This window comes from Pelodiscus sinensis, chromosome 2, assembly GCF_049634645.1.
Source record: "Pelodiscus sinensis isolate JC-2024 chromosome 2, ASM4963464v1, whole genome shotgun sequence".
Lineage (NCBI taxonomy): Eukaryota > Metazoa > Chordata > Testudines > Trionychidae > Pelodiscus > Pelodiscus sinensis.
In genome coordinates, this window is record NC_134712.1 from 156,781,567 (window position 1) to 156,802,573 (window position 21,007).

The following is a 21,007-nucleotide window of genomic DNA, read 5'->3' on the forward strand; positions in this document are numbered from 1 at the left end:
CTGGGGCACGCTCTCTCAAAGCCATCAGTGACCAGCTCTCTCTGAGGGGGTGAGGAGAAATGGACAAAACAGATGTATGGGGGAGTGAGAGTTGTATACTGCAGAAATGTGTGAGAACAGGTTGGCATGAAGGGATAAAGTGGAGGTGGCACAGGATCTCTGCTTTCTTGGATCTGATAGCCAAGAGCTCCTGTACAGGGAATGTCAAGAAGCAATGACTGGATTTCAGTCCTATGACTTGCTTGTGTCTTGGGGGAACCCAGTTAGGTCCAGGTATAAAGCTCATTCTGCACTTGTACAGGCATAGGAATGAATATCACCCAATGGATATTAGGTAAGGGAGGGACTTGGAATTGTATTTTATTTCACCTGTTTATTTATCTACTTTGTTCTGTCAGCCTATTCCTTTAGCTTTTAAGATCAGTTGGAGATCTGACCTGTTTCTGCAATGCTGTCTGCCCTTATCTTTATCAGCAACAAGAGAAACATCAAAACAATAAACAGAGATGATAGCCATATGAATCATTACTTATAGACTGGCATACAGGCTCTTTAGTCATTATATCTCTTAGTAGAGATGGCAGATGTGACAATGCCAAATAAAAAAGTAAGTAATGCTTTGTGAGAGTGGGAGTGAGTTTTACAGGTTTCTGGCAGCTCATTGTCACTTAGGGTATGTCTACACTGCACGCTTATTTTGAAATAAGCTATTCCAGAAGAAATTCTCCAAAATAGCTTATTTCAAAATAGTATAAAATAACACCAGGCCTGATCATAGGGCAAAGCAAGCAAGGCAGTTGCCTTGGGCCCCGCGCCTTCAGAGCCCCATGCTGCCCAGCGCCCACCTGCCCAGCTACTCACTCACTGCCCTGGCTGGGAGTCACCTGGCCACGTGGTGCAGCCAACCACAACATGCTGCTTTGGGCCCCGCAAACTCTTTGGCCGGCCCTGAATAATACTACAGGGAAGCCTCAAAATTAGTCTTCCCTAATGAGGACATGCTACCACGATTTAGAGCCCCACGAGGCACTGGGGAGTAATTAGTTTGAATGGCCCTGGAAGGAGCTGTTTTGAAATAGGAGCAGTGGAGTGTCCATACTACTGCTATTCCGAAATAGCTGTTCTGGAATAGGCATTATTCCTCGTGGAATGAGATTTACAGAAGTCGGAATAAGCCACCCATTATTTCAAATTTATTTCAAAATAACAGAATTGCTGTGTAGACACATGTTATTTTGAAATAATGGCCATTATTCCGAAATAACACTGCTGTGCGGATGCACTCTTAGACATTACAAAAAGGGGTTGGTATAGCTTTGGCCTGGAAGCATAGGGCCTGAGTCTGCTATCAGTTTCTCCAGTTCTACATCAGTTTTGACTTCAGTGGCATTACTCCTGGTTTGCATCAATGTATATGAAAGAAAGACAAAGCAAGCCTATATCTGTTTTAAACACAATCTTTGGGGGGGGGGGAGAAATAGTGCTATATTATGTAACTAAACTATCAATATTCTCCACAGTGAAAGGTTAGCAAGCACAGGATATTTTTGCTCTCCTGCGAGGACAGTCCTAACACCACTTATCTTTAGAATGGTAGAGCTGTTAAATTTAATTTAGAAAATGGAATTTGGGACTCTGCCGGGAAAGGCCAAGAGGTTCCTGATGACACATGAAGGAATCAGTGGCTCTGTGCCCTATCACTGTGGGTTATTTGGTCAAGGAAAAACATTGCAGGGGAATTTTCACACTGAAGCAAACCCAGAAAAGGAGAACACTATTGCTTCAATCAAAATGGGCGTTCAGGAAGCAGGGGCTGTCTTCACTTCTTTTTGTGTTGTTATCACTACTTACCTTTCAACGAAGAGCTTTTTTCTCATAGCCCACAGTCTCTTTCTTGATTCTGCAATGAACTTTGCTATGTGCTAAGCTTTGACTTCAGGGAGGAAGGAGTCTAGGTAATAGGGCAATACACTTGGACTCAGACTCAGGACATCTATGTTTAGTTCTTAGCTCAGCCACAGACTTCCTGTGTGATCATGGGAAAGTCACTTAACCTATCATGTGTCTCACTTCCCCATCTCTAAAAAATGGGGAATATTGTTCCTCCTGTGAAACTCAGTGGGTTCTGGGTTCCAAAATCACTTAAATATTTTTGAATATTTGGGCGTAAGTGCTTAACTCCCATTGAAATCAACAGATAAATGCTTAAATAGCTTTGAGGATCTTGGCCATATGCACTTTTGAAAAGTTCAGTTATAATCTTTTGAGGGCTAGACAGCATCTTACACTACAAAGCAGCACAAAGGCAAAATCACACACTTTTTACTCCCATTTGCACATGCACAGTCCTCCTACATTGCTTATCTGTGTGCCAGGGAATAAAGTGAGTAGTGCCATTCACCACAAAGCACCAGTGGACCTTTACTCTAGGAGGAGGTGTAATCCATTAAAGACAATAACCAGTTTACTTCTCCCTTGGAGCACTGGGGGAAGTAGGGAAGGAAATACAACTTTTTGATTTGTAATTTCTTCTCAATGCTTCTCCAGCACTGCCTTCTGCACAGGGAAACATGTAAAGTCTAAACTTTAACCCACGGTTTACATAAATGAAACAAAACTGAAGTGTTGTGAGAAAAATTTGCAGAGTGCACTCCGTCTCCAAAATGTATTTTTACTGTCTTTGTGCTTTGCAGTAGCCATGGCAGATCTTCTTAGCAGTCAGAGAGAGAAAAAAAAAGAGAGAGACAGGTTCAAACGGTACCTTTATTGTAAGAAATGACTAACCACTGAAGTGCATGTTGTCTCCAGGTTGGCTCTTAAAGTTTTCTCATACTGAAACATGCACGTTTAAAATTCAGTTATGAGATGTGAAATCTCACTCAAAAAACGAATGGCCAATTTGTTTTCATTGTGTAAGCAACTTTCATACCCTCCCTTAGCTCTCAAAAGCACAGTAGCAAACTTAGGCCTAGACCTAAGCATGCTCTGCCAACTTCCACCAATTTGGGTCTATATCAAAAACTTCACAACTCAGAACTATCTGTGCATAATGGGCCTGTTTCATCTTTGCACTGTGCCTCCTTTATGAGTGTCTCCATTGATTACCCAGGCATAACATTAGAATACGGCAGTGGCAAATCAGGCACAAGAGCTGTTAACATTCCTCTTCTCCTCCATAAGTTAGAGTGTGTTAGGGCTAGGGTTGCCAAGTGTCCGGTATTGACCTGGACAGTCCAGTATTTTCCCCTCCTGACGGGTAAAAAAAATTCAGAAAATACCGGACACCTAAGATGTCCGGTATTTTCTGATTTTTTTCCCCAGCCAAGAGGCGAAAATGCCGGGCACCTGGCAACTCTGCGAACACTCAGCACCCGGCCTCCCCTCCCCCACCCCCAACCCCATGCTTACCTGGTTCCGCAAGGCTGCCGGCACAAAATGGCTGCCAGCAAAAAGACCAAGGGGAAGCAATGACTCTCCTGGGTCTTAGTGCTCAACCACTCCTCTGTTCCTATCCCTGCACTCACTCTTAAAAGGGACATGCCGTTTTAATGCTGGTTTATTTTTTGCTTAATAGGTCTTGGAGTCCTTTTTTTTTTTTTTGCTCAACAACTTTGGTCTCCCCCCCCCCCCCTTTTTTTTTCTTCAACAGAATTTTTTCCTGGTTTTTTTTTTTTTTTTGGAGGGGGGGGGGTGTTCAGTATTTTTGTTTCAACCATCTGGCAACCCTAGTTAGGGCCAGAAAAGACTGTTGTGATAATGTAGTCTGAGCTCTTGTAAAACACAGGCCATCGAACTTCCCCCAAATAATCCACATATAATGAAATTTGATATTTGTGCTATATTTTTATATCAAGGATATTCTCACTCTCTGAATTTTTAGGCCATGTAGTTTTAAACAAAACTAAATTATTGTAATATCTAATGCCAAACCAGTGCTGCTGCAAACTGGAATGGAGAGTCAAGGTTCTTTTATTGCCTCTGTTGGAGAAACAGACTTGATCTCTCAATCCTGCAGGGCTTGAGTCTAAAGCCTGATCTAATAGTTGGACCACTGACTGGTGAAATGTGCATTCAGTTCCTGGGCTCTATTGTTATTGCAGTCACTCAAACCTCTCTATCCCAGGGCTGTGACCCACCGATGTGGGGAGGGGAGAGGGATGGGGACAGTTGCCCTGGGGCCGGGTGATTCTAAATGACCCAGGCCTTCCAGCTGCCACTGCTGCTACTTCAGGATCTGGGTGACCAGAGACCTTGGCCCATTAAATTGCTGCCTGAGCACTTGACGGTGCCTCTGAGGGCTGGTGAGGGGCAGGGGGAGGGAGGCAGGGAGCCATGACACAGTGCACTGGAGGCAGCATGGATGGATGGCTGTCCCAGCCCCACCCCTTCCAGGACCATGGAGTCACGCCCCACACCATGCTTGGGTGCCTAAATATTTTTGGGGATTTGTGCCTCTGTTTTCCCACCTGTAAAACTGAGATAATGTTACCTACGTCTGACACAGGTGTCATGAGGCCTAATCAAATTAAGCTTGTAAAACATCAATTAGATTGTAAGATCTTTTGGGGAAGGACAGTCTTTGTGTGGTGTGCATGCACAGGGCCTAATACAATGAAGCCCTGATCCACCACAGGGGCTCCTATATGTCACTGTAATAGAAATAAATAAAACAATTTTAGGCAAAAGGTATTATCAACATCTTAATCTATCCCAACAATTGTTTGGGGCTGAGATATTAAAGTGATCAAGGGGAGTAATTTTATCCAGCTAATGAGCATATTGGATATGCAACTATGCAACACAAAAACAAGTACTGTAATTGTGGCAAGCATAAAGGGAGTGACCAAAATTTGGCCATTTACCTTTTGCAAGTGTTCATGATGTGTTAAGATGATCAGCAAAGGCATTTCCTGCTCTCCTAGCTTTTATGGAATCTTCAAAAATGTCTAGTAGACAAAGATGTGGTCAAACTTCCTGTCAGCCCTTAGTTGCATGCTTCATCTAGTATATGGGAGACATTAACTTGCCTTAGTCTTTTTTATGACTATTTAAAGCATCGGTTTAGTGTATTTTAAGGGAAATTACACAAAATATGAAACATCATGTATCAATTTCAGGAAATGTAAGATTTTTTACATCAGCTGTCAATTTAACTACCTTCAGTTTGGACCTTGATCAAATTTATTCCTACAATAATACAGATTATTGGTGTAACTGACAATAGAATGCTTTCTTATACATCTAAAATATTGAGGTCATGATTCTGCAAACACAAACCAGGTGAGTAAAATGCAGTGGAGCAGCACCATTAGAAGTCAAGATCTGAGAACTGATAGAATATGATCCTGTACAATTCTTACATCATGTGAGACTCACTTTTGCTGCTCCAAAAGGACAGCTTGCATTTCATTGTTTTTCTCCTTGAACAGTGTTTCTAAATCCATACTGTGTAAGAGAAGCTATTTGTTTGGAAAGTCGGAAACTTTCCAGTACCATACAGGTAAAGTAAACTCTTAGGGTACGTCTACACTAGCCCCCTAGTCCAAACTATGGAGGCTAATGGGGATGACCGAAATTGCGGGATTTAAATATCCCGCGCTTCATTAGCATGTTCCCGGGCGGTCGCCATTTTGGAAACTGACTAACGCAGAGTAACTGCCTGCGTCTACATGTGGCAGAGAAGCGCGATTCTGAGATAAACCCCTTAGTTTGAATTAACAGTTAAACCTCATGGAATGGGGAAAGCCTCACCTAGGCTATGTCTACACTATAGTGTTGTTTCTTTAAAGGTGCGCAAATTGTGCTCCGCAATTTGCGTTGCTTTTTCTGATAGTGTTTTCGGAAGAGGCTTTTCTGCAATTTGGCCTACACTGGGCCAAATTTTGGAACAGCCGCCTCTTTCGGATTAGCCCTTCTTCCTCATGAAATGAGATTTACAGGGCTTCTAGAAGAGTATGTCTGCTCTTCCGCAAAAAATGTCAGAAGAGCAGACGCGTTTCCTGGATGCGGTGGAGTTTTTCCGGGATACCTCTGGTATCCGGGAAAAACTCCATAGTCAAGACATAGGCCTAGTCAAGTTCCCTGTGCTAAAGCATAACGAGATAAACCTAGATTATTCCTGACAGGTGTTTTTCGAACCTGTTTTTAAACACCTTCAATGATAGGGATTCCACAATCCTCCTCACAAGCCTTTCCCAGAGCTTAACTATCCTTGTAGTTAGAAAATCGAATATATTTCCTAATATCTAACCTTCGCTGCAAATTAAAGTCATTATTTTTGTCCAATCATCAGTGAATATGGAGAACAATTGATCACTTTGCTCTTTAAAACAGCATTTAACATACTTAATTCCCATTTCGTAGTGCATTTAATTTTTTCTGCCTAAGTATAGTATTTTGCAGTTCCCCTTACTGAATTTCATCTTGTTGATTTCACACCAATTCTCCTACTTATCAGGGTCATTTTGAATTCTAATCCTGTCTTTCAACTTGCTTGCAATACCTCCCAGTTTAGTGTCAGCTGCAAATTTTATAAGAATAGTCTCCATTCCACTACCCTCATAATTAATGAAGATATTGACTAGGCCTAGGACCCAAGATTTCCCCCTGTGGCACCCCACTTGATAAATCTCCAAATCTGACACCAAATTCTTTGAATATTGTGTTTCAACTAGTTGTGCACCCACCTTACAGTACTTTAAATCACATTTCCATAGTCAGTTTATGAGAATATCGTGTGGGCTTGTGTCAAAAACCTTACTAAGTTTAAGATATAGCATGTCTCTCTATCCCCCCCCCCCTCCTATCCACTATGCCAGTAAACCTTTTAAAAAAGGGAATTAAGTTCATTTAGTATGATTTATTTTTGACAAATCCACACTAGTCATTATTTATCTTCTTATTATCCTCTAGGTTTTACTTTTTAATAATTTATTCCAATATCTTTCCTGATATCAAAGTTAAGCTGATAGGTCTGGCTTTCCGCAGATCCTCTTTGTTCCCCCTTTTAAAGGCATGTATTACATCTGCCCTTTTTCAGTTCCCAGCGGCCTCGTGATTATCTTAGAGAATTATCCATTCTCTAATCACTAATGGTTCCCAACTCACTTTAGCTAGTTCCTTATATATCTTAGGGAGAATTTCATAAGTCCCTGCCCACTTGAAAACATTTAACTTATCTAAATATTCTTTTCCTATTGAGCCTTGCATCCTTTCCCCTTGCTGTTAAAATTAATTGTGCTAAAATATGATTACAACAAACTGTTTGTAGAGAAGAATAAATCAAAATAGGCATTAAAACACCTCCAACTTCTTCATGTCATCAGTTATTAGCTCTCCTTTCCTTCTAAGAAATGAACCTACACTGTTGTTCATCTTTCTCTTACTCCCAATGTATTTGCTTTTCTTATTCTTTTTATGTCCCTAGCTAGTTGTAACTCATTTTTGTGGCTTACCCTTTCTGACTTTGACTTCAAATGCTAGTGCTAGTCTTTTGTAGTCATCCTTAGCAATATGTACATGTTTCCACTTTTTACTGGACTCCTTTTGGATTTTTAGATCATTAAAAAGCTCCTGATGGAGTCATACTGCTCCTTTACTATTCTTCCTCATGGCATAAGAGAGTTGTAATGAGGATTTGAAGGAGAGGAGTAAAGTGGCTTTATGAATGTTTATGCTCAGTTGCGCCAAAGAGTGAGGGACAGCACTGGAGAAAGCACAAAAGTTGGTAGTTTTAAAATCTGACAAGTGGGCAATAGATGTTGGCATCACAGGCCAGTTGAAGACAGAAGTTGACCTTTCTGAATAAGAGATGATAGATACAGTGGGGCCATGAAAGGCCTTGAAAGTGAAGACAAGCAGCTTATGTTTGATTAAAAAAAAAGGTGTGATACGGGTAAAATGACAAGCTAGGAGAATGATCTTTACAGTACCATTCTGAACTGATATGAGCAGGGCAAGACTGCATTTGTCAAGGCCAGAGAAAAGGATGTTGCAGTAATCAAGTGGGTTTAGCTGAACAGGAACAAAGTATTCTTGTTCCGGAATATACGTTTCCATACATGGAGTTATTTAGGAACAATGCTGTGTGTAGACAACCTCAAAGCCAGAAACAACCCACTTGGATTCTCAGAGTCCAAAGTAAGTGTTTGGGGGCTGGCCATTACAAAATATCTTTTTAATTGGAAATTAAGCAAATTTGATCTGGTAGTCAAAAACAAAAATATGAAACATCTATCTTTATTCAGACACTTTATCTTGTGCTAGAACTGCATTTTAAGGCCGTATTTTCACATGCGCCTTTGCGATTAGATGCCTGACTCCCATTCACTTTCAGTGGCATTTGGCATCTAATTCCTTTAGGCTCCTGTGAAAGTCCCAGTCATTATTATTTTTATAGTATCGCAGAAGGACCTGGAGTCCATTGTGCTAGACACTATATAAGCAACACAAAAATTCTTAGCCTGAAGAGCTTGCCATCTGAGGGTATGTCTACACTGCAGAGTCCACATTAACTACACTTACATCCACACAGCAATTGTGTTCTTTTGAAAAAAAATTGAAAGAACATAGGGGTTTTTCCAACATTGGTAAACCTCTTTCTACGAGGAAGAAGCCTTTTTCCAAAAGAGTCCTTTTGGAAAGTGTAAGTGGACAGGGAAGAGGGAGTTCTTTTGAAAGAAGAGGAAAGAGGAAAAAGCACAGGTGCCCTGGTGGCCATTCCGTCATAGTAATTACAGCTTACATGTGAGATAGCATCCAATCAGTGCGGACGCTATCTTTCGAAAAACCACGTCGCTTTTGCTGTGTAGATGCTCTCTTTTGGAAGAAGTTTTTTCAGAAGATCTCTTCCAGAAAAGCTTCTTCCGAAAGAAGCCTACAGTCTAGACATAGCCTAAATGAACAAAAGATGGGTCACTCATTTCTTCAAAATTGTACCATAATTGCAAACCAAGTTCCCAGCATCTAAAGGTAAAATGTGGTTCTCGCATGGTTCCAGAGGGCAGAGAGAAGAAAACGTTAAAGGTTTCATTTTCTCTGGCTCATCTTTTACATCAAACAAATGTGCAGTGCCTGTTAGTGCTGCAGGAGCACAGCCCGCTGTGGCAAATCTTCCCAGCAGGTCTTGTGAAATTGCTTCTGCTGATGCAAATGTGCTATTTGCTAGAGACGCCCATAAGCTATCTGATGAACTCCCATCGTATGCCTGAATGTGAAAAACATAACCCACAGCCCAGAATGTGTGGATCACTGTGTTCTCAGGAAATACGCAAGTAACATAAGTACTTGCACTCTGTCTCACTGGCGCGGGGGAGGGGGCGGGGGTGGGGGCGGGGGGAGATCACACAGCAAACACCGGGCCTCACACAGGAAGGCTGGGGTCTGCTTTCTGCTCACACTAGCCCAGGCTTTGTGAAATGCTGCATTTTGCACTAACCTGTAGATCCCCTGCACATGTTGGAGGTGGTTCCTTAAATATCACACTCATTTCCTGGGACTGCAGGATAGAAATGTTAACTACTTCTATTTGGAGTTATTCTTTATATTAATTGCTCCTCCACATTTAATTGTTCAATCTATTATTGAAACATCTCTTAGGTTATCAAGCTGGAAGGCATGTATCAGCTTTCAGTGTATATGAAGAAAGAGGTACAAGATATTGTATTTGTATTTTATATGATTGTGGAAATGCTACTGTTTTAGGGACAAGAAGCCTCAAAGGGTACAAGTGTGCATTGCTAAATTTGCTATCACATGATAAAAAAAAGTAAAAATTAGATCTAAAAGAAATATGTTAAGAGCTGAATATTATGAACTAACCTTTTAAAGTTTCATTAACAGCTCTTCTGTCTCTACTTGATCAACACCCAGTGTAACTGCTTTAAGAAATAAAGCACATACATCAGTCAGTGACTTAGCATCTGAGGTTCTGTGCACCTAATGGATAATCCTGCTCTCACTGAAAAAAACCTGCCTTCACTTCAGTTGGGTCCAATACTAATAGCATAGGCGAGTAGCATTGCGTCAGACAGAGGACTGCAACTTGCCCTTCCACCCATAAACCCTATCTGTGAAAAGGGAACAGGGAGTCCAGGAAACCAAGTACAGCGTCCACCTAAAACTACTATTTGGGGCCTTAGAGATTGCAAGGGCTAAACCTATGGAGTCACAGTATCCATGGTCAACTCTGTTCCCACTCCTTTGGATCCTAAGGGATACTTGCTGTTCTGCAAGCTTCTACCTTCAACAGCTAAACTCCCTTGGCATTCATGCTGCTGTTGGATGCCCTCTATCCTCTACTGTGCAGTAGATGCTGCTGAGAGGACTGTGATGGCCTGGATGTCCCCTCACTTACTCTAGCATGGCTTCACTGACTTCAACAGAGTCACTCACTCCTGATATACACCACTGTGAGTGGGAGGAGAATTTGGCCCTAAGAGCTGATGCCTCCTCTAATGACTGTCTCAAACCCATGCAGCAGAGTACGGTGCTCAGCGGCAGGAAGAAACAGGGACCTGTGGGGTTCTAAAGAAAGGGTGGGGAGGGAGGCAAGGGTGTGCAGCATGCTTTGTTGATTTTGTTCCTTTCTTTAAAAGAAAGACTTTTCTGGTCCATTTTACTTTCATATTCCCTTCCTCTTCTCACAGCACAGCGCTCATGGGCACACTGCTTTCACACAAACTGTAAGAGATGCAGTGAATATAAAACTAAAAAGTAAGTGTATTCTCCCCAGCTCCTGCCCACTTCCCACAAGAATTTACAATGCTACCTTTGTCAGGTTAGAAGGGACACTGTTAAATTAGCAGCAACTAATCTTTTCCTCTTTGGTGTTTGAAACCATCTGTTTTGATATTTGTATTTCTTTTGCAAAATGCACACCTCAGTGCCCTTGGTTCTTTAAAAAATTGCGAGAAGCTCTGCCTTCAAGAGGAACTCTACACCAATAAATCTGTGGATGAGTGATATGATTTTAAAATGTGTGTAATGTATGATTTTGTGTTGGCATTGGGTGTATTTACATATATTTACACAAAACACCAAATAATGTTACTAAACATAAGTGTGTGTGTACTTACACTGGAAACACTGTCATTTCAAGCTTCCAGGTGGGCAACATAAAAAATTAAATTAAAAAAATAAATTAAGACAAGGATTTCTAAATTAAAAATCTCTCAGCAATGGCTTGGAGGGAGGCACATTAATGTGTAATCACAGAACTAACAAAATAAGACATTTCCTGCACTGTATTGCAGGGAGCAAAAAATTCAAGTTAACCACAATAATCCCATTATAGGACTCCAATTTTACTAGGATCTACTTGCAATGCTATGGTAAGATTAAGCAAATGTGTCCATAACACCAGTAATACCTCTTTACCATTATTTATTCCTTGCTTTCTGCATGTGATGGGCTTCACAGTCATTGTGCACTCTAGCTAGTGTATTAAGATTTGTTGTATTTACTTCCTGTGTGTTCAAACAGGCACCAACAAGACAAAACAGGGAAGTCCAATTCCCACTTCATTTTCTAGAACAGTATGGTCCTAGACCTGCTGTATAAAAAAGTTCCAGCAATCCCTTTAGTTCAATAACTCTTTTCTAACTCCAACCAAGTCATATTTCATTGATAAAATTGTTCAGTCTGAGAGAAAGGTTCAATACAGCTACAAAAAGGAAAGTGTGAGTGTCCTTGTGATACCATAGTACAAACTAATGAGGGGGGAAGTCTGCAGTATTAGTCAAAATTCCCATGCTAGTCAATGCTTATGTTGGCTTCCAATGGAAACCTGAGCTGTGCACCTACAGTAACCAACATATGGTAGAATCATGAGCAAAGGAGAGAGTACGTGGGGAGGGAGGGCAAAAGGTTCTATGATGAAGCAGAGTGATTGGCATTTGGCTGGTTCAGGCAAGGCTGGCTAAGGTGGGGACATGGCCAATACAATACATTCCCCAGAGAGCCTGTACCATCAAGGCTCCTATGAAACACAGCTGCAAATCAAAGTTGTTCTCCACAGCTAAATGCCTACTCTCTCCCAATGGTAAATCATCTCAGGAAGCAGGAGCAGCAGTTTAAAGAATCCAACCCAATAACCTCACAGGCAGAAGAGTAGGATTCAACTTGTCAGTTGACTTCTAGCGGAGGCCTCTTAACATGCACAGGAAGAAAGACACACATATCGGTCTTCTCTGAAAAGACTGTCATGTAGGCAGACAAAATTTGTTCACAGGCTGTTCAACCATGAATTTTGCTGTGTTGCTCAAAGTATCTTACCCAGACATGAAGAAGAGCTCTCAGTGACTCAAATGATTGTTTCTCTCATCAACAGAAGTTGGTCCAATAAAAGTTGTTACCTCACCCACCTTGTTTTTGCAAAAAAGAGAGGAAGAGAGAGAGACTGTCCACTATGAATGGATGAGGCTTAGCAATGTTCCTTTGCCAACAATGCTCATTTCAGTGCAAATGAAGACTTTCCTTTTTAACATCAACTACTGATACCATTGCAAGCACTAAAATGTATCTATACCAAGCAATTACATGCCCGTTACCCTGCTCACACCATGTTGAGATGCAAATGTATCTTGAAAGACAAAGGACCAATCTTTTGCTCCCCAAAATTGCATCAGGATTCAAAATTAAGACACAGAACCACTGGCTTTCAAAAAAGACAACAAAAAGAAGCAAACACTTCACATCCATCCAAGTGGGGATGTTTGCTATCACAGCCTGTTGCAAACACTATGATGAAATACGGTCAATTAATATTTCCTCTTATATAAATTACAACACATGCTAAAAATGCTAAAAACCTCTCCAAATTCACTTAAAACATTCCTTTAAATTCACTAGAAATTTCTGTTAGATTATTCCCTCAAATTCTAATTGTCCAGAAGGGCTAAAAGCTTGTACAGTTATTCTCTGATCATTTGCGGGACACAGTTTCTGTTAAAACTCCTCTCCCCCCCCCCCCCAAAAAGGAAGGCTTATCTCCTTCATATAATAGTTCAGAGCAAACAAGGTTACTGAAAACTCTGTAAGAGCAACTTCCTCAAAAATAATATATTTTCCAGGGCAGAAAATTTGGCTTACAATTTTAAGTTCTACTTACATGTTTTAGTGAGTACACAAGTTTCTTCTGTTTTTAAAACTCTCTGCTAATTCACTTTAGAGAGTGGAAGAAAAATTCTGCCTAACTGGTCTAAGGGGCAGGAGAGGAACAAAGGTGACAGTCAGCAACTACAAATAAATCTGTTCAGTAGGAAATTAATGGCAAGTTAGCAGTCTGGTTTATAGACAGAATTGTCTACACATCCAGGGTAACATTATCAAAAGCTCCTAAGGTCAAGATCCTCAAAGGTATTTAGGTACTTAACTCCCAGTGACTTCGATGGGGGTTAAATGCCTAAATATTTTTGAGAATCTGGGCCTAATTGTCTCAGGCACCTACCTCCCATTTTCAGAAAAAGACAGTTTGGAATCTAAATCTCATTGCTTTCAATAGGAGTTAGGCCACTAGGTACTTCAGAATATCCCACTAGGCATGTTTAGGCACCTAAATATCTTTAAAATTTCAAAATTTCACCCTAAGTCACTTTTGAAAATGTTATCTCTATCCTAAAGATGTAAACAAAACAAGGAAATAAAAGCAAACTGTAAAAAAAAAAAAAAAAAAAAAAAAAAAAAAAAAAAAGCACTATCCCTAATATTTGGTTCTCTCACATGTGCATCTTTTACAGCATACAAGTTTTTCATTATAGGTAAGGGCGGAAGGGGCAGGGATTTTCTAATGTCGTGTACAGCCTGTGCAGCTTTTCCTGCTTCTTCCTCTGTCTTACTCACTTGGGAGCATATACAATTGAGATCTAAGCTGGACTTTCTACAAGTCATTTCCTTAGGACATGACTTTGGTGAAGAGGTTCCTTCTAGCTCACAAGTCAACTGCCTGTTCTCCTCACCCTATCTCCATAAATAAAAGCCTCATGAGTTTGCAATGAAAAGTGATCCCGAACAAAAGGTGTGCTGCTAGGAATTCAACCTTCTGCATTTGGTGCGCAATTTTTCTACAGGGATCCATCTTGATTAGGATTGGAGGGGACTTCAGTTAATAGAATTGGAAAGATACAGGGACACATCTCTTTCCCACTGACCACAGTGGGGTTTTGTCATGGACTTTAAGGGATCAAGGATTTAGAAAAGGAAACTGGAATAAATAAACTTTTCTTTTCCCCCTTCCTGATCAGAAATGTAAAGCCTGCCCAAATTAGGGAAATTTGCCCTGGTGCAGCTACACTGACATGATGTATTGGTGCAACTTATTGTAGTACTGGTGCAAGTGCAAGCTCCATTTTGCTCTGGATACGCACATCGATATTAGGGGTTTGAATCAGTGCAAGCACACCAGTGCTAAAGCCCCTAATTAGAAACAAGGTCAAATATTCAAAGGTATTCAGGCCCCTAATGATGCAGACACACGCCTAGTGGGATTCTCAAAAGCAATGGTACTTCCATTCCTAGGCACTTTTGAAAATCCCACTCGGTGCCTATCTGAACTTTCAGAGGCCTGATTATCTTTGAAAATCTGTCCCTAAGTCACGCAGTCCAACCTTAGTCAAAGTGATACATGTGCAACAGTAAGATAATATGCCACGAGAAATAGGAGAGTGAGCAGCTTACTCCAAAGCTCAGGCAACAGTTGCTCTTTGCATTACAGCTCAGACCAATCATTTTCTCGCCTTGCGACAACCCTACTTACTGTTTGCTCAGGTTTAGTCAGAACTTGTACAGGCTAGAGAGAGCAAGGCTGAGCCAAATGGTAAACAACAAATAATAAATATAAAAGTGGGTGGACCCAAGACCCATCCAAGCTTTCTATACACAGTCAATCCCTTAAAATAACCTGAGGTTTAACTATCTACTGTCACAAAGATCCTCGCCAGTCTAAAATCTGCTCCCCCACATCCAGCAAAAGCTCTACATGTTTGAGCTCTGCTGCAGCCATGGCTGAGATCCTGCTAGATAATTTTAACTCCCCAGCTAGAATGGGGCTTATCAGAGCAGAAGAGATGTGCTTCGCAGATTAAAAAAAAACAACTTCCTTTAACCGTAGATTAGATCAGCAGGCGCAGTATCCGTACTTACAAGCCACATAGCTGTTTATTTCCAGTTTAGCCAAAGCTCACTGCTCTCTTGCTTTCCACTGTGAAGAAGTAACACTCAGTTTGTTTCTTCCCTTGCAGAGTAATGAAATTTGCCAGTGGGCATTTGTACTGTGCTCAGCAATGCTTCAACACCCTTAAAATGGCATTAGTTCTACTAATTACACCACTTTCATAAAAAAAAAATACCTCCACCACCCAGAATGGTTCTTGTGTTCTGAGTAAATAAGTCATTCCTCTACTTAAAGGATTATCCTATTTAAGATAAATTACAGTCTCAAGGAGGTCCTTGAAGACAAGAGGGCCACTTGTTTATAATTAGAGAACAGACTTTGACACAGGTTCTATGGTAGGTTCCAGATTTACTGTCCACAGGGTCCTGTGTTATGGTAGGAATATGGCAAAACCGTATGTTAAATGTCCTAACATTTGCCATTATAGACAATTCCTGCAATTTTGCAAAGTTGTCACTCCTCCATTATTTGCAGCAGGATTTGAAATTTGGCAGGGTTCGGGGAAGTATTTTTCACTGGCTTCATGGAAATCTGTACCTATGAGTCTGCATTATAAGCTACTGAAAATACCCATCACCTGTCTGTATTGCACATGCACAGCAGCACAGCAAAATCCTTCAGAATTTCATCAGTTTTCCACAACCATCACATCAGTACATGGACTGCTGGAGTGAAGCAAATACATATGTAGTACACTGATTCATTCTATCCAATGGGAAAATACCATTTTGCAAGCCTAGTGCATAACTATACATCACACAAACACCCCCCCCCGCCACTTCCGTGGTAATAATATTTGTGTAATTTATCATGCACCTTTAACAGTCTTTTTTGTACTTTGCCCACTAACCCAGCTCCACCCTATTTTCTCTAATATACAAAAACTCTGAGCTGTTTCATTCAGACATATTTTAAAAATAAGAACCAACTCTACAAAAATATTTCCAACTTTCTTCCCAAATGTGAAATGTTTCAAACATTTATACTGTCAAGGTACCCACTCAAGGCAATATTCAGATGTGCATCAGTGACCTTTTAAAGTCTAGTGTCTCTTGCCTCTTCAGGGGAAGAAACGGAAGCTTTATCCTTGATGAGAGGGGAGATTCCCAGCTTCCCTATTTTAAAAAGTTTCTAAAACATACTGGTTTCCCACTCTGTCAGAAACCACTTCAGCTGGATTCATGATACTGCAGAAATTTGGCACTGGTGTGGAGATTTAACAGAGAACTTCCCAAAACATTTCTGAAGTTGCTTTTATTTTACATCTTTGGTGCCCTGAAAATATACGAGGCTTTACCAGCACTAATTTGGGATGATCACACAGTTCCCTCAGTGCTTTGTCACTCATGTGAGCAATGCGGCCATCCCAAACTGATGGAAGTGAACCCGTTACACCATACTGCAGCTTTGTATTCATTCTCTTTCTCTCTGAGCTATTACACACAACAAAAGTATTTTATTATACATACACAGCACACACCCTTATGGGACACCAAAGTCTAGCTGGATGAGACATATTGGGTGACCGTAAAGAGTTTAGTTCTGTTGCTTTCCTAAATGCTTTATAGCTTTGGGCCCACAGTTCCACTGTCAAAATAGCAATTAACTGGACAGAGTGATATGAACTTATCTTAACCAATTGGCCTGTGCACTTACCCTTTGGTTTTCCTGCCTTGCCTCCCTCTTTTCGTAGCATCCTTCCCTCACTTTTTTCTTTGCCTGCACTCACCTATTTGTGGGTTGCCACAGAACTATTTTAAAGTTGAGCTGCAGTAGAAAGCACCTTCAGACACCTATGTACCTTGGTATCCTTTTTGCCAGGTGCTGAAGTGTTCTAGAACAAACAAAACACCATGGCATCCTGGAGTAAAAATCCTGGTATTGACCAGTTCTAATAAGGCAGTGATACAAGTGTCTGAATTGTCAAGGTGGCTGGAAAAAAAGGATACCAGAGATGTGTCCCAGCAGTGCCAGGTGCTGAGGTTCAGTATCTAAGCAGGCTCCTACTGCAAATTGTGCATTGTTGTGCAAGAAGATATACAAATGAGGTGCAGTGACGAATATTGCCGTGCCTCATTTGCATACCTAATGAGCCATCATTTTTGCGGAAGGGACTTTTGTGCAAGAAGGAGCTGTCTGCACTGCTCCTTCTTGCGCAAAATACCCCTCTTGCACAGGACCTGTTCTTCCTGAAAATAAGCGGCAGAATGGCTCCTGTGCAAGAGAGGTTTTTTACACAAGAAGGATATTCATCGCCGCGCCTCATTTGCATATCTTCTTGCACAACAATGAACAGTGTAGACGTAGCCTAGGTGTCTGGCAGGGAGATAATGTACAAACTCATATTAGAGGGATAGATATTACTCTACCCTTCCCATCCACATCCCCCCTTTTTGTTTTTTTTAAAAGGATTGAGAAAACTGACTGGAGTTTTTAGTTTATAGTAAAATCCATCATGCTTTGGGTTAAAAGAGTGATCCCCCAGTGACCTCTAAAACCTATTACTTTGGGCATTTTATTTCACAGTCTGTCAGCATTTCAACATGCGGGGGAGGCGTTTTCTCCCACTTTCTTTGGCAAGTAAAAAGGGGTCTTGTGGTCTATGAATTCCAAACCCATAGCAATCACCTGCTACTGGGATAGAGGCCATTTTTATCTTTTGTTTACAAAGCCACTGGTTCTCTTCATTGCCCCCATTTGATTCTGAAATGAATGTTTAATGCCGCTGCTGTGAGTAAGCAACATGAATACCCACCTTTAACAGGCAGCAGATCAGAAAATTAGTGAATTTTGGGCCCACAGTTTCTTTCTGGAGCCTCATCTGAGTTTGGAATATACCTTCCATTGTAGCCATCAGTGACCAGTCATTGATGTAGCTGCACCTATGTAAACTAACATAGGCAAAGGAAGATTTATTTTGCACCGGTGGAAAGGAAGGTAAGTTACACCAATGCAAACGGGGGCTTGACTAGTGGTCTGCACATCAATGGCTGACTACAGATGGCTCAAATTAGGGCAGAGAAGCTCTAAAACCGTAACTGCCTATCAAATGCAAGTTCAATGGTGACAGTGCACAGCAGCTGCTCTAAATTCTTATTACAAACCCAGAATGAGGGCAAGTGGGGACCAAATGTCGCAGGTCAGCTTTTTAATTAACAGTTAAACAGGGGAAGCTGGACTATGCATCTATACAAGGTTACAAAACACTTATCTCCAAAGGGCAGGATTTTCAAAAGGGCCCAAGGCTCAGACCCTCAAACTCTCATTGAAGTGAGACACCTGAGTGGGCATTATGTGACTTAGCACAAGTTAGTGGCTTTCTATGGAACTTGTGCTCCTACATCATCTTGGCGTTTTTAAATCTCACCTTTGGTTTCTAGGAGTAAAGATCCTGAAACTCAAGAGTAGATGGTTATTGGTGAGAAAGAAAGAAAGAAAGAAAGAAAGAAAGAAAGAAAGAAAGAAAGAAAGAAAGAAAGTTAGTTAGTTAGTTAGTTAGTTAGTTAGTTAGTTAGTTAGTTAGTTAGTTACAGGTGCCAGATCAACACAAGAAGGAAATCTAGGGTGGAGAAGAAAGGCAGGAAGGAGATTTGGTAGACAGGGCAGCAGAAATAGAAGTGGAGGGAGGAAGCTATTCAATATCACAGTGATCCAGAAGTTATAACATAAAGAAGCTGGCAAGCTAATGAAGGAAATAAAATGACATCTTTGAGAGTCCCCAGACTCTCTTTATTAGTGCTTTGCTCTGCTGGTTTAGGGTATTCTCAGAGGCCAGTGATCTGTTTACTTCTGCATAGAGTATTTTCAAAGCTGCCCTACCATTTTCACAATGGCCAAAAGTGAAAGAGATTTTAGTTGTCTCCATTTTTGAGTGTTCATCTTGAGATACTTTAAAAGAGGCCTGAAGTTTTTTATGAACTGCTGAGCACTAACACTTTAAAATCTGGGTCCCTTCAAGCTGATTCAAGTTGGGCATACAAAAACTGACAGACACATACCCCCATCACTCCTCACTAAAGAAAAGCTTAGCTGGTGAATTTTGTTCTGCTGCTTACGGCTATCAAGGAACCAACCATACCTTCACTTCTGTTTGAGTTGGTGACATATAAACAAGAATGTTTTGTGTATAGGCAAAAGTACCTGCACAGTGTTCACCAAAGAAAAGAAGCGCTTATGTGGGGCATTTCCCAGGCATGTAGGCTCATGTTTACTGATCTATTGTTCTTTTTCCCCATTCTTGACACTATCTGCTACTATTCACACATATGCCCAGAACAGTCTAGTAAGCATTGGCCAATCAATGCAGCAAGCACTTCCTGTCAAGGGAAGAGAGTTCAGTATATTCCTTTTTTAGCAGGTCTGCAGCATAAGGTTCCACTCTCAGATTAGCACAGGAGCGCTTGGGAGAGGAGATTTTCATAAGCACAAAGGGAGTAAGGTGCCTATCGTTCTGTCTAAAGCTTGATCTTTTGAACTTTAACATGCTAAATGGACAAATAAAGATAACTAACTTTCTGAGTATGGGATTACATGTTTCAACTACAAATCTGACTAAGCAAATAGTCCATTTGGAACATGTCAACCTTAGAGGTATGTCATCCCTTTAAAGTTCCTCATCTAATGTTCCTAGTTCATGGGGGACACAAGTGGAAGGGATGGTGCCCCAGGTAGAGGGGTATGACTGAGGGCAATCAGCCCTTAGTTCCACCTGGAGTGTAGCACTGGGTCCCCCCACCAGCTCTCACAGCCACAAGGAGCACCTGGCACGGAGCACCAGCAGCAATTCAAAGGGGCCAGGGGATTCCAGCTGCTGCCGTGGTCACAGTAGCAGCAGCGATGGCTGGGAGCTCCTGGCCCTTTGAAACACCAGGCCCTGGGGCAACTGCCCATTTTGCTCCCGCTGAGCCTCAGCAGGCTTGAGGAGCCACCTTATAAAACCAAAGTGCCTGTGGAGGCCATATTTCACTGACTATGAAAATGGATGCTGCATGCCAAGCCTTGCTAATGGGAAATGAAAGTCATGTACTTAACTCTGACAAAGATGGAATGATAAACAAAATGCCTCTCTCTGCAGCTGGAGGGACCCTGAAACATGCACTGATAAGTGTTATGAAAGCAGAACTAGAGTCCCCCTTATTATGAATGCCATCTTAAAAAAAAAGGCAGCACTAAGATTGTATGGAATATGGGGTAGTTATTATGAAACAGAGGTCTTTTAAATGAGAAACTATAATTTTCAAAGAAAATCTATGGTTAGTTCCAGGAGAAAAGATTGGAAAGGATAAAAGCAAATCCATCTCTGGAGTCTAGAGAAACAACGTAAGGGTTGGATTCAGTGCCTATCACGAATAGCGCACAGACAGCAGAGTATTGCAAATTGTCTTTGTTGTTATATAGGGCAATGAGACTTTTCCTTGCAAGAATGTAACCCCTGATACCCAACAGTCATAGATGAAACATGCAACTAACTGTACAAAGATATGCTGTAGTTAAGATGATGAACTGTTTTTCTATTGGGACTCTATGAGGACAAGAGATATATTTGATTGTTTAGGGAACCCCAAGAACAATGCTTGGGTTTAAAAAAAAAACCTTCCCTGTAGCTATGTGCTGCTTTTCAATCTTACCACAGGCATGCGGAGAAGCCTATAAGACAGTTGCACCACCCCCAAAAGGTAGGTGTCAGCATGGCCCATTTTGCATCCTCCATGTGCGGTTGCAGACATTCTATGTCATAAAATATTAGCTAGTTTAGTTATCTATATATGCCAGTTATTTGATTAGGAGGTTTTGAATCAAAATTTGAATGAGTTGCAATAGCAGGTTATCATGGGGGAG

General features: G+C 41.2%; 1 protein-coding gene across 15 annotated transcripts in view; it reads right to left on the reverse strand.

Annotated features, from left to right (window-relative positions):
* Nucleotides 1-21,007, reverse strand: part of IKZF1 (IKAROS family zinc finger 1) — a 128,843-nt gene that overhangs the window by 55,149 nt on the left and 52,687 nt on the right. For 2 of the 15 annotated variants that reach the window (XM_075921685.1, XM_075921682.1), the window contains exon 1: nt 4,863-5,001. The exons of 11 other annotated variants lie outside the window; for them this stretch is intronic. Coding sequence is in view for 2 of the 4 variants with exons in the window: in XM_075921681.1 (XP_075777796.1) it covers nt 4,494-4,542 (49 nt within the window). In the remaining 2 variants the exon portion in view is untranslated. Of the gene's footprint in view, nt 1-4,493; nt 5,002-21,007 lie in introns of those variants that run through there. 2 more of the 15 variants (XM_075921681.1, XM_075921680.1) reach the window with 2 other exon arrangements.